The sequence below is a fragment of the Haliotis rufescens genome, unplaced genomic scaffold (assembly GCF_023055435.1).
Source record: "Haliotis rufescens isolate VD_foot unplaced genomic scaffold, xgHalRufe1.0.p SCAF_16, whole genome shotgun sequence".
NCBI lineage: Eukaryota > Metazoa > Mollusca > Gastropoda > Lepetellida > Haliotidae > Haliotis > Haliotis rufescens.
Genome location: NW_025963846.1, coordinates 31,243,319 through 31,260,628, shown reverse-complemented (window position 1 = coordinate 31,260,628; position 17,310 = coordinate 31,243,319). Strand labels below are relative to the sequence as shown.

General features: G+C 37.1%; 2 protein-coding genes across 2 annotated transcripts; one reads left to right on the top strand and one right to left on the bottom strand.

Annotated features, from left to right (window-relative positions):
• The first annotated feature begins 8,625 nt into the window (after positions 1 to 8,625).
• On the top strand, positions 8,626 to 12,065 carry LOC124113478. The gene is made up of 2 exons (XM_046473836.2): positions 8,626 to 8,720; positions 10,501 to 12,065. The coding sequence occupies exons 1-2, from the start codon at positions 8,626 to 8,628 to the stop codon at positions 11,933 to 11,935; spliced, it is 1,530 nt and encodes a 509-aa protein (XP_046329792.1). The 3' UTR covers positions 11,936 to 12,065.
• A 764-nt stretch (positions 12,066 to 12,829) lies between these two features.
• On the bottom strand, positions 12,830 to 15,887 carry LOC124113479. Its single transcript, XM_046473837.2, has 2 exons — positions 15,616 to 15,887; positions 12,830 to 15,252 (listed from the first exon to the last, which is right to left on the bottom strand). Exon 2 carries the CDS (start codon positions 15,101 to 15,103, stop codon positions 14,036 to 14,038), a length of 1,068 nt encoding a protein of 355 aa, XP_046329793.1. The 5' UTR covers positions 15,104 to 15,252; positions 15,616 to 15,887; the 3' UTR covers positions 12,830 to 14,035.
• Positions 15,888 to 17,310: the final 1,423 nt, after the last annotated feature.

Genomic DNA, 17,310 nt, shown 5'->3' with positions numbered 1-17,310 from the left:
CATCATCGCAATTGATGCCATCTTCAATAATATAATTTTTAAAAATGTTTAGTTACTTCATTATGTCTTCCGGGATAATCCCTAGTTTTATGAGTATATCTTTCGTTGCCATTGCTAATCCAATATCCAGAATTATCATACCGATATCATAACCATTAAAATCTAGCTTGGGAGGTGTGGCTTTAGTAATCATATGGCCAAGCCGGTGACCACCGCTGAATGATACGTTGCGTTTACCAACATTTTACCGTCTGTAACTGGAGTAATCATGCTTCTTATAGCATTATATGGGGGCTAACCTCTAATTGAATTTGTTGTTGTTGCATTGGGGGTGACGTTTTCTCTTCTCCGGTCTTATAAAACAACCATACAGCCGCTATATCAGCAACTCCTACTAGTGCCCATGTTTTAATCGGATCAATATTGGAATTATTCATTAGTTTCGCTTTTTGTGCGAGTCCTGCCATCCTGCCTGCGGAGATTTTTTTGTTTTTTTTCTCGTAACTCTGGGTTTTTCATTCGCAATCTGTGTTTGTGGTGGTTCCTCATTCACTATCTGTTGTGCAGTGGGTTCCTCGTTCACTTGTTGTTGCGTTTCCGCAATCTGTTGTGGTGTCACCTGTTGAGTCTCCATTATTATTAAGTGGGTACATATGTTTAAATTGACAATACCTAGCCGTTATTAAAGCTGTGGTGAGTGGAGCTAAGAACATTCCATATCTATGATAAAACTCACAGCTCACTGAGCTTATAGCGTGTTCGCTGAATGGGTCTTTCTTGAGAGATTCACATAAATACAAGCGGTGTTCTGCCAGGATAGGGAGAAACATACTAGCTACGACTGTGTATAGTTGTAATATAGCCGACCCTATCGTTTTAGTAATGGTTGCTCCCAGTCTAGACTTGTAACGTGTGTACAGTTTTTTAATTTCTTCGTCGGTCATGTTATCAATTTTTTCGATGGTATAATTTTCCCCGAAATATTGAGAACATTTTCCACCGGCTACCAAAGCCGCGAGTCTTTCTCTATTTTTATCTAAAGATTTATCTGTAACTTGTTGATCAACATGTTCTTCAGATTCTTTGAGCATTTGTTCGATGAGTTCGTCGCATTCCATAATGTAATACCTAAGGAGATATTTAAGTCTAACATAATATAATATGACATATCCAATACAACCCGTAATAATGAACTGTTGCGAAAGAATGAGGATTTCAAACCATTATGTCATATTAACCGCTAATGTTCAATTTATCGTATTTTTGCTATAATTTTGCTACATTTGCTATAATTTTGCTACATTTTGCTCTATTTTTACCACATTTTTGCTACATTTTGCTACATTTTTACCACATTTTGCTAAGCAATTGCATAAGCAGCTGGTTGATCCGTTTTTAATACGAGTTTTCAGAGCTTCGTTGCCGCTAACAGTTTTCTGAATTTATCTCGTTCGAGCTTGGTATAAATAACATCATTTTCGCATAAACATTCCTCGAATGAATCTCAATCTTTGCAATGAAGCAGGGCTACCCATTTGGTCTGCTCTCTGAGATCTTTCAGCGAAAGGTTGTATTTTTGAGTAAGTACCCAAACGCTATGTTGAGTATGGCGTCCGGAGAATGCTAAATACGAAAGCATATCTTTCTTTTTTGTGAGTTCTTTACTCGCGCTACAATCGTCTATTACAAAAAGAGTTGATTCTCCTTTGTATTTTTCATGACATACTCGTAAACAGTCTTGTAAACGATCGCCCGGATCGACTCTGTGTACCCTGTCATCATTCATTACCCAATCTCTCGATAGGTATGTTTTATTAACGCTTATAGTCGGGCACATAATAATCATATGGTCAAAAACGTCCCGATAATGACTTTGTAAAATATCTAGAATAAAAGCTGTTTCCACCGCCCGTTTGCCCGCATATGATAGCGCAGTGCGGATCTTTAGGTAAAAGATTATTAATAGATTGCTTGCACGAATCGTCCATTCTGTATATTAAGTTTCTCATCCATAATCACGTACAAATATATGTTTAATTTACCAGCTGATTCCTGGAGCTTCGTTATCTGTATAGTGACACCCTCCTTAGCATTTTCTACTCTCCTCCCACTGCCGTGTAGTTGGTCATCGTCCGTTGTTCGCATGTCGAGCCATAGCGCGTATTTCGTGGTGAGGTATTCACCCATCGATACACCCCCGAGAGACAGATCTTTCACGATCATGTTAACTTCTGGGCTTCATTTTATAGAAGGGAGTTTTTTAATCTCATCCCACTGGTGATACGCTGGCGTTCCTTTGCTATATAGTTTATTAGGAACGCCCTCGATAGTCAATTCTACTTTTGTAATCTTGGAATTGTAGAACTTCTCTGTATTTCTTTTAAATGCATCGCAGGCGTCCTCAGACAACATTGAAATACTCTTCAACGACCTCGTGGGGACGTTAATATTGATATTCCACATCTTATCATTTTTGTCCCTCGTGATCTTTCGATGTCGCAGCACGCGATCGTACACAATGGGTGAACTTCCTGTATACTGGTTACAAATTTGTCTTGCTAATTCAGGATATGTCATCATATCATACTCCAGCAAGATATTGTCAATGGAATAGCTAGCATCTTCAGCAGCTCTGATTACTCTACCGTAGTCATTAAAAGTGAGTTCGTATTCTCATCTATTGCCTAGGGATGCTTGATAAAAAGGCATGTGGGAATCTAGTAATTCAGTCTAGGGGAATATAGAATCGGTTACCTAATGCGTCGGCAACGGCCTGATCTTTTACGACGGTATCATCACCATTAGAAGCATCTACGCGCAGTCTCAATGTGTTCCGATTACAAATACCTTGGTACTGTAAGTTTTCCTGCTCTTTATCCGTTCTTCAGAGATCCATGTAACAATAGTATACATCGCTATCGTCGATACTCAAAACCTCATTACCGCTAATTTTAATGGCAATTTTCTTAACGATAGCACGACCTATGTTCTGAACGAGCTCCATGTTATCGTCGGTAGAAGTCAAAATAATCGTCAATGCTAGTCGGACAGTTCCGGGAACTAACACATCGTGTGCGCCGAGATTAGGAAAGTGAACCAGAAGCGTTTGATTCTGATCGATGGTACTAGGGTTATTAGTTATAGTTACAGACTGACGAATTGCTTTGACCCCTAATGGATCTCGAAGTCTATGTTGTGGGTTTAACTTGCGTCCGTATTGCGAAGACATTGTTATATTGAAAATATGTACCCTATGTTTAATATAAAAATGGATGATATTAATCTAGATGATTTTGATAACCCGAGTACAATCGAAGAGGGTACAGATGAAACCAGCTTTGGTGGCATGAAACTTAACGATGAACTTTTACAATCAACCGTCAATGATTATTACGATACCTTTAAAGATGATAGTCCTATTGTTCGTGACTGTTCAAAGTTTGAGATAGATAGAAAAGAAATATAGCGACTGCGTGGCTTTCTGGATATTGATCTTATGAATGCTCGTACCCGTAAGCCCCTAGCCTTGTCTACGATAGTCGGTAAACACGGTATCAGCACTGTTCGTGATAAATTAGGTTTTGTAGACTACTCACGACTTTCCGCGACGACTACTCAGGTTCTTCGGACTGTGAGTGATGAACTCGGTAACATAGATAATTTGGAAGCTTCCTCGAAGGTGGCCTCGGACGGACTCGGAGAAATCTTGGATACCTATTACGATAATTCCACGTTACAGGTACAATCCTTGGAGTTTAGTATTAGGGAATGACGAGGTCTTGACAAGGCAATGTGAACAATGCAGGGAGAACTCATCAATAATATAGCCAAGCTATCCGAAATCTACAAGCATATAGCTTATGAGAAAACAAAACTTGAACAGGCGGGCGATGAGTTCAGTAGACACCGGGTAGCGGAAAGTTTACGTAACTTAGAAGAGGAAAGATTGGCCCGCCTCGAAGCTGCTTCCAGTAATAGAAAGGCACTTCGTTCACCTATAAGTCGAATTCGAGAAACTATCGATCAAGTACTCAACGATGACACTACACTGGCCAATAAAATTATAACATTGTTCAGAGAACAGGGAATAACAATTGCCAGTATTTTAACCGCGTTGGGATTTATTATATCGACTTTGACTCTCGCGTTAACTGGTGGCAGTACAGGTGGTAGTGGCGGATCACTGCCTACTGATAGGGATGGTATAAAAGAGTGGATAAAAAAGCATTTAAAAGCATTAGGTTCAGCACTGGGAAAGCTTGCTGAAAAAGCCGCGGCTGCACTTCCTGGTATAATAAGGAGTATTGTTTCCTGGCTCTTTTATTTATTAGCTAAGACCACCACTTGGCTTAGTCGAAACTTGTGGGCACTGATCGTAGCAATTGCAGGGCTGTTGTACGTATCCGCTAAAGACTATTTAACCAAATCATAAGTAAACCAACCGCGACTCCACCTAATAAAAGCGCTGTTTTTTCATCGATATGTTGTTGATTTTTAGCAGCAATATGCGGTGGCACTTGTGGTTGTGCGTCAGTAGATGTTTTAGCGATAGTAGATAACTGTGGCTTGACTATTCCCGTTTCGCCTGTGTTTGTTTGCGTTATTAATTCGACATTAATGTCTGAATTTATACCTGGTTTTTGTTGATCGGTAGCAATAACAATTTTATTATTATAACCTATCACTTGACCGATCTTAAGTTCCATATTACTCGGATGTATAATCCCGGCGCATAAACGAAGTCCACTTTGGATTGAGCGTACTGTAATACATCTTGATAACGCTCTATAGACGATGGTATGTCAACTGGTGAATTAATGGCGTCCTCCACGTTTGCGACAAACTGTTTTTGCGCATCGAGCGCCCTCCCAGAACCGATAATGGACGTTTGTGTTTACGATTGTGCACCGAGAATTGGCCATACATAAGTTCTTATCGATTCATTAACTCTTACAACTCCTGGGTTAGTAAAATTATTTTCCGTTTTATCATATAGAATTTCTTTCCAAGCGTTTGCGGTATCGTACAGTTGTATAAATTTTGTAACAATATAAGCCAACCACCCTTAAAACTCATAAGAAAACCTCTCTAATCGTTACTCGAAAGTTCTTAGCCATGATAAAGATTATGCATTCTTACAAAAAGATTGTTTTTCTGTAACAATTTAAATGGATCGAATGGTTGATGAGTTTTTTTAACAAAATCATCGCTGACTTCTTTAACAGTTCTTTGTCCACCGTACGGAACACCTAGACCTTGGTTTGCTCCTTTAATATGCCAATCTTTACTCGTAGAAATATTAAATTCCTGACAAATACGTTCGAATGCCCACCTATTGTACGGATTATTTGTGGAATTCCATGCAAGGTCAGTCTATTCAACTGCTTCATACTATCGATAATTTGGATGGTCAACTCGAAGTCGCCCTATGCGATGTAACGTATTACCTGAGGTGGACCAATATAAATGCTGCAAGAGGTAATAATGAGACAGTAATAAATAGTAAAAAACACATTATACCTGACGGGTATTACAGCGTATGCTCACTCAATGATGAATTTTTTAAGCCTAATGGAATTAGTCTCACACAAAATGAGTCGAATGGGATGCTGATTTTAAAAGCTGAAGAAAAGGATGTCAAGCTTTACAGGCACTTAGCAATTACACTTGGATTTGCAGATGGAGATATAACAGTACTCAAGACATCAGCACAGGGGGGTTAAATTACCCGATTTAGTTCCTTATAAAGAGTTGTGCATCCATCTTGATCAGATAATACGATGGATAATATTCAACTCAAAAGTCCTTCAACTCTGCTCAGATCTGTTCCAGTGAAAGATTAAAAATACAATAGCGGTAGAATGGATTCTTTCTCAACATTACAATATAAAAAATTAAAGCGGGGTATTATTTCAGACCTCAAAATTTCTGTATTAGATGTAAAACATCAACCTGTACATATAGGATACTTAAGTGTAACACTCCATATTATAAATAATGGTTGATTCCATATTTAAGTTGTGATATAGTATCATTGTATATTTAATATGTATGTCACACTCCCGGGAATAACAAATGGTCAGTCTATTCAACTGCTTCATACTATCGATAACTCGGATGGACAACTCGAAGTTGCTCTATGCGATGTAACGTATTACCCGAGGTGGACCAATATAAATACTGTGAGAGGTAATAATGAGATGTCTATATTATATGAAAAAAATGGTATTATTATACCTGATGGGTATTACAGCGTATGCTCACTCAATGATGACATTTTTAAGCCTAATGGAATTAGTCTCACACAAAATGAGTCGAATGGGATACTAAAATTAGACTCTGGAGAAAAGGGTGTAACTCTTTACGAGAACTTAGCAATTACACTTGGATATGCATGCATGGGCAGGAGTAATACCACCCAACGAAACAGTGCTGCATGGAGTTAAATTGCCCGATTTAGTTCACTATAAAGAGTTGTGCATCCATCTTGATCAAATAAGTACAACGGATAGTATTCAACCAGAAAGTCCTTCAACTCTGCTCAGATCTGTTCCAGTGAAAGATGAAAAATATAATAGCGGTAGAACGGAATCTTTCTCAACATTACAATATTAAAAATTAAAGCGGGGTATTATTTCAGACCTCAAAATTTCTGTATTAGATGTAAAACATCAACCTGTACATATAGGATACTTAAGTGTAACACTCCATATTATAAATAATGGTTCATTCCATATTTAAGTTGTGATATAGTATCATTGTATATTTAATATGTATGTTACACTCCCGGGAATAACCAATGGTCAGTCTATTCAACTGCTTCATACTATCGATAACTCGGATGGACAACTCGAAGTTGCTCTATGCGATGTAACGTATTACCCGAGGTGGACCAATATAAATACTGTGAGAGGTAATAATGAGATGTCTATATTATATTAGAAAAATGGTATTATTATACCTGATGGGTATTACAGCGTATGCTCACTCAATGATGACATTTTTAAGCCTAATGGAATTAGTCTCACACAAAATGAGTCGAATGGGATACTAAAATTAGACTCTGGAGAAAAGGGTGTAACTCTTTACGAGAACTTAGCAATTACACTTGGATATGCATGCATGGGCAGGAGTAATACCACCCAACGAAACAGTGCTGCATGGAGTTAAATTGCCCGATTTAGTTCACTATAAAGAGTTGTGCATCCATCTTGATCAAATAAGTACAACGGATAATATTCAACTCAAAAGTCCTTCAACTCTGCTCAGATCTGTTCCAGTGAAAGATGAAAAATATAATAGCGGTAGAACGGAATCTTTCTCAACATTACAATATAAAAAATTAAAGCAGGGTATTATTTGAGACCTCAAAATTTCTGTATTAGATGTAAAACATCAACCTGTACATATAGGATACTTAAGTGTAACACTCCATATTATAAATAATGGTTCATTCCATATTTAAGTTGTGATATAGTATCATTGTATATTTAATATGTATGTTACACTCCCGGGAATAACAAATGGTCAGTCTATTCAACTGCTTCATACTATCGATAACTCGGATGGACAACTCGAAATTGCTCTATGCGATGTAACGTATTACCCGAGGTGGACCAATATAAATACTGTGAGAGGTAATAATGAGATGTCTATATTATATGAAAAAAATGGTATTATTATACCTGATGGGTATTACAGCGTATGCTCATTCAATGATGACATTTTTAAGCCTAATGGAATTAGTCTCACACAAAATGAGTCGAATGGGATACTAAAATTAGAATCTGGAGAAAAGGGTGTAACTCTTTACGAGAACTTAGCAATTACACTTGGATATGCATGCATGGGCAGGAGTAATACCACCCAACGAAACAGTGCTGCATGGAGTTAAATTGCCGATTTAGTTCACTATAAAGAGTTGTGCATCCATCTTGATCAAATAAGTACAACGGATAATATTCAACCAGAAAGTCCTTCAACTCTGCTCAGATCTGTTCCAGTGAAAGATGAAAAATATAATAGCGGTAGAACGGAATCTTTCTCAACATTACAATATAAAAAATTAAAGCGGGGTATTATTTCAGACCTCAAAATTTCTGTATTAGATGTAAAACATCAACCTGTACATATAGGATACTTAAGTGTAACACTCCATATTATAAATAATGGTTGATTCCGAATTTAAGTTGTGATATAGTATCATTGTATATTTAATATGTATGTTACACTCCCGGAAGTAACCAATGGTCAGTCTATTCAACGGCTTCATAATATCGATAACTCGGATGGACAACTCGAAGTTGCTCTATGCGATGTAACGTATTACCTGAGGTGGACCAATATAAATACTGTGAGAGGTAATAATGAGATGTCTATATTATATGAAAAAAATGGTATTATTATACCTGATGGGTATTACAGCGTATGCTCACTCAATGATGGAATTTTTAAGCCTAATGGAATGGCAAACATTCCTGGAGTTGCGCCCCCTTGCCCGCTTGGCGGCGCTGCGGTAGTTACGGTCCAACTCGTTGTATCCGCGGGAACATATAAACTTCAGTCGACATTGACCCACTTGCTTTTCTGTAAACAGCCGGTAGTACTTGAAGGCCTATTTCTATCATGAATTACGGAAGCTGGAAGTTGCCTAAACTGAAGACTGAGCTCAAAGCACGAGGTGCTCGAGTGTCAGGAAGAAAAATCGATCTGATAGAACGGTAAGTTTCTGATTATTGCTGTTTCTCGGCTTTTCTTACTGAGCAGTTATTTTATAAGATTGTAACAGTAACTATTCCCCATTTTGTCACTTTACACAGTGCAATATTGGTATCATGGTCATTTGTAGAACATATGTTTAGTTTAGACAACTGAGATCGCTAAACAAATAACGTAAGCATCGACGCGATAATGCCGACAACATAAGTGCTTCAGTTTTCGTTCACGTAAACAACATGCCCCCGTTGCTAAGGACGCTTTGAGATGCACTGACGAGGGAAAGAGCGGTGACCACGGATCTTGTACGGAAGGTAAGTGTCAGTCACAATAATTTATTCTTCGAATTAATGACTCACTGGCAGTGTGCAAAATATTACACCCTTTTACATGCGGTTGGGATAACTTCCGGTTTATAGATTCTATAATTATTTGGGCAATCATTCAATAATACGAATATACATAGTAAATTTAAGCAGAGATAGTATCTTGGAAGCGGTCTAGGGACTGCATCGCGTTTTACTCACCAACCCCCACACAATCCATGTAACATTTTCTCCTATCTCCCCACCCCCCAACAAATGACATGTCCCCAAAAATGTATCTTAAATAATCATAATGCCCCCGTCCCTTTCTTCGTTGCTATACACATATTTGGAATTGTGATTCATCTGTGGCCAAAACATGATGTAACAAAGCGTGAGGTAGGTACTGAAATATTTGTAAAACATTAAAAATTGCTTGAGCTCTGCACCATCCGATGGCTGAAGAAAGGCTGAGGGTTATCAAGTTCATCGTCCTTTACAGTGAGTGCCTTTTAGATTTTCATATAGTTTTATTCATTTTATCAAGTGTGATGGGTTCACACATTTATTATTTCCTCAGTGTGAAAGGTTCACACATTTATTAGGGCTGAAACGATACATTGGTGCACTGGTGCATCAAGTTTTCATGCATGACACACAGTACTTTTTTACACTTGCTAAATTAAGTTTCTTACTACTTGTTTTATGACACCCAAGTGTCAGTCAAGTACTGCAAATATGATGTAATTAGCATTTCAAATTCACTACTAGATATTTACTTTTGAACCTGCTCTGAAATATTTAGTCAAGAAGTTTCAACACAATTTGACATAAAAATGTGACCTTATGTACTGTGATGTGGACTCCCTGTATCGTTTCACCTAGAACATTTATTTCATCCACAGGTGTGAAAGGTTCACACATTTATTATTTCTTCACCAGTATGATGGGTCCATACTTTAATGTGCATAACAGCGTTTATATTTCTAATATTAAAATTAGATGTAATGAAGCTTTTGAATGGTAGTCTAACAGAGTAATCTTTAGACATCGGTTCGATTCCGGTCGAAGGCAAACACATCAAGAATCCTTATTCACTGCATGTATTTTTATTTTGTGACACAATGTCTTATTCTTGTGTTAAAATTAATATCCGTATTATTATATGTTGTTTGTTTTCTAACAAAAAAAAATATATACAATTACTGTAGTGCAAGTAAAGATATTATTACTGTACAAAAGTCAAGTTTTAGTACTGATAACAATGCAGAGATGGCTTAAGCTTCCTTACTGACAGAAATACTGATTTGTTGACTTTGGAATTACAGGGATCTGTTCTTAAAATAATTGTACTTTTTGACAAAATGGAAACTAAGACATTTGTGTACTCCAAAAATAATTTAATAGTCCATATATTTTACAGTGATTTTTTTCAATTAGGTTTTTTCTTTTACAGTTGTTTATTTCAAATGTTTTTCAGACTCGAGAGCTATGACCGAAACTGCAATTTTGGGAGAGAGCCAGAACTTGAAGCGGAGTTTGAAATGACACTGCCCCTAGTTGAAACTTATAGGGATGTAAATGGTGACAGTCATCTTCCTTTTTTAGCATATGAAGCTATAAATTATTACTTACAGCCTTTTCAGAAGAAACTTGGTTCAAGTTCAAAGAATCTGTACACTAGTAGGTTTTTGAAATTTTTTCGTTATTCCAAACCTAATAACATGTGTTTCCTGAAGTCTGAGTGCTGTGCTGAAATGAAGAAGCATGTGACTTACAAAGTCGATATTGCAATTGATGACGATGGTTCTGTTGTGGAGGGGCAGTGTGAGTGTGCTGCAGGCCAGGGTCCATCAGGACATTGCAAACATATTTGTGCAGTGTTATATGCTATGCACAAGTTTTCAACAACTGGCGATGTTTTAACTGAAGAAACATGTACTCAAAGATTACAAACATTTCATAAAAGTAAACCCTATAAAGGCAGTCCCATAAAGGCGACTGACCTTGATTTATGCAACAGTGAATTGAATGTTATATTTGACCCACGACCAGTTCAGTATCGCCAAGTGCCAAATTACCCTGACTTTTTCCGCAATGTTTGGTTGAACCACCCTAGTGTCAATACATTTCCAGTTGCTCAAATGTTTCCTCCAGCAAATCCATTTGCTGTTAATCATGATCATGATTATCTTAAGTTATCTTTAGCTGACCAATACCTGAAATCCCAGAATATATCAGAAATATCAGATATGGACAAAACCAACCTTGAAATAATAACCCGTAAACAGTCAAAGAGCGAGGAATGGAAAACTGAACACACACAGAGAATTTCTTCTTCCAATTTTGGGAAAATTTGTTTGGCAACAGACAAAACTGATTTTCATAAACTTGCTAGATCAATGACTAAGCCTTTCGAGGACATTCAAAGTCCACCACTTAGACATGGCAGAAAATATGAAAAGGTGGCAATAAAAGCTTTTGAAAAGTCAAGTGGTTTCAAAACCTCACCATGTGGCATGTTTGTGTCAGATGTTCATCCATTTCTCGCAGCTTCACCTGATTCACTTCTCAGTGATGATACTACCATTGAAGTGAAATGTCCATTTGCATCTAAAGACCGTCTAATCTCTGAGATAACTGTTCCCTATTTGAAGGTATCTGAGGGAAAACTTACCCTTGACAAAAGCAAGCCATATTTCTTTCAAGTGCAAGGGCAGCTCTACTGTACTGGTAGAAAACAGTGCATTTTTATTGTATACACGATGAAGGATTTGAAATATTTTACTGTATCCCGAGATGACCATTTCATTGAATCTATGGTTGAAAAACTTGTGGCATTTTATGACACCTTTTTCAAAAAGGCACTACTTGACAAATTCTATTTCAGAGATTATGACAGGTATTCCTGGTAAATTTCAGTTACTGCTGATACTCATGTGTCAATGGTCATCAGCCCTATAAACAAGAAAGACAGAATTGTAGTCTCAATGTTTAATGCTGAACATATTATATTCTGCATATATGGACATTCACAAACAAAAAGTTATGAAATAACTTGCGGGGCTCCATTTAAGGATGATATTTCACCAGATGCATGTTGACGTGAAAAGAGTTGCATCAGACAAAACCAGGTTGAACTCTGGTCCCATACATTGATGCATTCACTTGTGTAAATTAATACAATCTCAGATGTTTATTAAGACATTTAGTACTTACTGTTACAGTACTATGTGACAATGGCATCCATCTCTTAATCACTCCAGTATTTATAAGTTGGATAATCTAAATATCACAACGTACACACTGGTCCCATACATGGATGCTTTCACTAGTCTAAATAAATACAATCTCAGATGTCAGTTCGTACTTACTGTTACATAGAGAATCTCACCCGATGTAATTTCATTGCAGCGATATCTACAGTGTAGATATCGCTTGATCTCATCCAAGCGATATCTCCTGTGGGAGCCAGTTTTGGATGATAAAGTACTATATGACCAGGCACCTCATTATCAACTACTTGAAAGAAAAAATGGTCTGTAAAATAAAATAATCTAAATATGTATGTGAATCATTAATTGCCTGTTTTTAAATTTGATGTGATGCTATAATCAACTGACATCATTGCTGACTGGCTAGTATTGAGCACAACCACCAGTGGCTTAGTTAATGACATAAATCCTGCTGGGGTATCGTGCAGGAAGCAGAGGCACCGTAAGTCCCCATGATCCCCGACGAGGTGGCCTAGCTTTGGTTTCTGATGGTCTATAACCCGTGTTTTAAAACTGTATAAATGATATTGTTATGTCCAAATGTGCATGAAAAATTGTTTTTAAATATACCTTTGCATTCATGAGTAAATTGTGTATATCAACTTGGTCTCGTCGCTATATGGCTGAAATAGTATTGATGTGACATTAACTTTTAACTCCTTTTGTGACGATGGCAACCATCTGTTAAGTACTCCAGTAGTTAATAGTTGGAAGATCTAAATATAGATGAAGCAGTGCAATACATAATCACAATTCAGTGTCCATACTCATAAATATCATCACTGCTTGAAGCATACTCCTTCAGCTCTATATCTGAGGAATTACAACTGTCATGTGATTATTATCTGCAGCTGAACTGTTTAAGGGAATGATAAAAAAACATTGTCATTGACTTCTTTCTTGTCATGATTGCCTTTTATAACATCTGAGAGAGCTGAAGCAACAGCACTAAGATGTGCCAAATATCTGGACCGGTCTAGCTGCTGCCAGTATCATATGAAACAAGAATACACAGCCATGGGACACAATAAATTACAATTTGTTTCTCAGTAAACATGTATCCATTGAAAAAATAATGGATATATGATCCAGAAATATACACTTCAACTTATTCAGATTTTAAGTTCGTGAAATAAAAGCAACCATTATTTGGGTTTAATCCAAATTGCTGCCATGGAAAACAGGAAAGGGCACCAGTTCAACTTGTGTTTGATACATGTGCAAAGTTTCATAATAACATATGAAACAGTTTCCGAATTATGCTCGGACAAGAAATGTGTCTCTCACACTTTGTGGCAGGGGATAATGTAACAGTACGCACCAAACAATGTCAACATTCTTAAATTCATGTTACTGATGTCATAAATTTAAAACAAATTCAGTGAGTGAGATGGGTTTAACACCACATTGAACAGGACGTTTAGCATTACATTATCATAATCTTTGATACTAACACATTTATGTTTGTACCTTGACAAAAGAGTATGATTGATTGTGGCTGCACAAATGGTAAATTTGCTTCAAACTTGCTTTTTGACCACAGATTCCCATTCTAGTCTCAACATGATACATAATCGATAACATGTTACATTCAACTTTATCCTCATGAATATTTAGCAACAATTATCTTTAATCATGTAGCAAACGCAAATAACAGGCCTTTTTGAAAGAAATTAGAAACAAATCTCCATACTCTACGTCTGACTAACGTCCACCTGGACTCAAAGATATTTTTAATGATTAGCAAGTAGTGGGAACAATGCACTTTTTGAAAGAACAAAGCATGAAGCAAACCGTGGTTATTTCTGTGGCTAATTTGGTTTCTGAACTGTTAAGAGGTTCAGTGAGTATTTTGAATGTTTTTGCCAGACCAATAATACGTTCAATGTGAACTCTTTTGCTTGATATTTTCCTATCACGCATAACAGTCTTGCCAGACATACGGTTTTTCTTTGAGAAGAATGTTGGCATATTAATGGTAACATCTTTTGGTGCAAAAATATCTTGTACGTTGAAACCTTTATCGGCCATAATACTATCTCCTGGGTCACACATCACTGTCAAACCACTACGCTCTACTATTTGACGATCACTTGTGGAGCCACCATACGCAGGAGACACATACGACACAAGACCACCTGGTGTGGATCCAACAAGTATTTTGATAGTATTTCGATTTTTATACGTTGAGTATGTAGACTGCTGAGCTATGGGGCGTTTTGGTTTCTGGATAGGGCATTCAGTACCATCAATGATAATTCGTGTGGATGGAAATTTGGATTTGAAATCAGAAGGACAAAAATAGTGCACTAAGTCTCGTTCTGGCCAGTTATCAAGCTCACTCCACTGTCTATACATAAAATTTACCCAGGTGATCCATACATTTAATACAGTTTTCTCTGAAATTCCAAAATGAAGACCAAGTTCAAAGTTAGTCTTATGTCGGCGCAGTTTCATAAGTGTTAAAAGCAATTGATTTTCCACACTGATAGTCATACTGTCAACTTTGCTGTACAAATAATTTAGGTGATATGCACACGGACCCAAACTTGCAAGTACAAAGGTGAAGTCTGTATAGTTTGACAGTCCTGTATAAAACAAAATTGCTGCAGCATTAAACATAATACTTTGTAATGAAAGCATTGGAAATTTGTCTGTCTGAGCTGATGTACTTTCATATTCAACCTCTGCACTATCTGCAGAACAAATGTTTAAGTCGGTATTCATGTCATCAAACTCAACATTGTCAATTATTTCCTCCCCAGCTACTTCACTGATGTCACATTCAATATCACAATCTGTATCCATTGCTTTAAATGTCCTCTTTTGGCTCTCACGTCTTTCAATGCGGGATTTCCTTAATCCTCCATCGGCCTCAAGTGCGTTGGCTGATGCAGTCCAGGGAAAGATTGATGGTACAGCATCTGGTTTTCTCTGTTTCCTCAGAGGTGTACACCCTGGGGAAAACAGCAGTAGATTATTATTTTCCAAACAGATATTGTGCAATCTTTTTACTACCAGTTGTGAGATAGCTTTTTATGATTAGATTTAAGTTAATTTGCAGGGAAATAAAAAATGTCTATGGGCACGATATGTTTTGTCACATTATGAACATAATAGTGATACACATCAATACATTAGAAAAGTAAACCAACATTTAAATTAAGGAAAATTATGATATAAATTAGCTGACAATTTTCGTAGATATAGTCTCAACATTACATACATCTAATGCCTGATACAGAGAAGTGTCTATAAGTTCAACACGTACACATGACACTATTCTGACAAATACATATCAAAAGTGAACAAACATGAACCTGTATTCTTGAATCATCTGTGCCTCATCTCTGTGGAAAACAAGCACCTGCAGGAAAATGTAACATGACGCATTAAAGGCAAAAACGTCAAATATGTGTTGACATTCCTGGTAATCATCAATTCAACAAATTAAAGAAGAAAACTAAGAAGGGTTATGGTCAAACATCAACAACTTCATAAACAGGAATATAATGGTGGTAAACAGGGTTTTACCTTAATTAACTGGGTATGCACTAGACCCCCAGTAATTGATTTCAAAGGCCCTTGCATGAAATTTTTGAGGGTCAAACCTAAACATCACCATGATCACTGACTGGCAAAAAATTGGCTACTATAGTAAGGCCTAAATGACACATTATTTCTATCTTGGTTTTAAAAAAACCAATGAAATATACTCATAGGTTCACATGCAAACACAGAAAAACATGATTACATTAGAATTAGCCAATACTAAAATTTACTCGCCTACTCTGACAGGAGGGAACTAAAATTATTGTGAAAAAAATCACACACTTCGAAGTTTTAAGAATCTTTACTCAATTTAACTCAATGACAAAATCAAACTATCTGTGAAAATAAGTGTGTCCCGCGGGACGGAACATATTCTATTTTGTCTGCATCCATTCTTCACATTTCTGCATACTGGATACACATTTCTGAGTCACGTAAAACCCTCTTCGTAATTTCAATGCAAGAAAATATAACAAATATAATTGGCATGCAAGTTAATTAAATCTGCCAACGAATAGAAACATAACAAGGTACCCAAATATCTTACCTTAACTAGTTACAGCAATGAAATCAGACGGTCTGAAGTGGGAATGACACACAACACTGTGAGGTGACGGTTTCCACATCTTGCCTTGGTTTGATTCGTCGCTCCTCCGAATAGCTATCAACCATCGTTTCTGCAACATGGGTTCCCTCGGAAACGACAAACCACCTCGATTGCAGCATCCCGGGACACAGCAGCACGTCGAAGGCATCGTAAATACTTCGTTGTAGTTGTTGGTCGTGCAAATATCTATGAACCGCGTAATATACCGGAAGTACGCGCAGGACCGTAGCGTTTGGCGCCATCTATTGGCGAAGTAGTAAAGGGGCATAACTGAGGAATGTTGGCCATTAGTCTCACACAAAATGAGTCGAATGGGATACTAAAATTAGACTCTGGAGAAAAGGGTGTAACTCTTTACGAGAACTTAGCAATTACACTTGGATATGCATGCATGGGCAGGAGTAATACCACCCAACGAAACAGTGCTGCATGGAGTTAAATTGCCCGATTTAGTTCACTATAAAGAGTTGTGCATCCATCTTGATCAAATAAGTACAACGGATAATATTCAACTCAAAAGTCCTTCAACTCTGCTCAGATCTGTTCCAGTGAAAGATGAAAAATATAATAGCGGTAGAACGGAATCTTTCTCAACATTACAATATAAAAAATTAAAGCAGGGTATTATTTGAGACCTCAAAATTCCTGCATTAGATGTAAAACATCAACCTGTACATATAGGATACTTAAGTGTAACACTCCATATTATAAATAATGGTTCATTCCATATTTAAGTTGTGATATAGTATCATTGTATATTTAATATGTATGTTACACTCCCGGGAATAACAAATGGTCAGTCTATTCAACTGCTTCATACTATCGATAACTCGGATGGACAACTCGAAGTTGCTCT

What these genes read in the sequence shown, in the direction of transcription:
- LOC124113478 (XM_046473836.2), top strand. Translation starts at nt 8,626, where the DNA reads ATGAATTACGGAAGCTGGAAGTTGCCTAAACTGAAGACTGAGCTCAAA. An exon ending in AAAATCGATCTGATAGAACG is followed by an intron (nt 8,721 to 10,500) that starts GTAAGTTTCTGA and finishes AATGTTTTTCAG; the next exon opens with ACTCGAGAGCTATGACCGAA.
- LOC124113479 (XM_046473837.2), bottom strand. Translation starts at nt 15,103, where the DNA reads ATGGATACAGATTGTGATATTGAATGTGACATCAGTGAAGTAGCTGGG.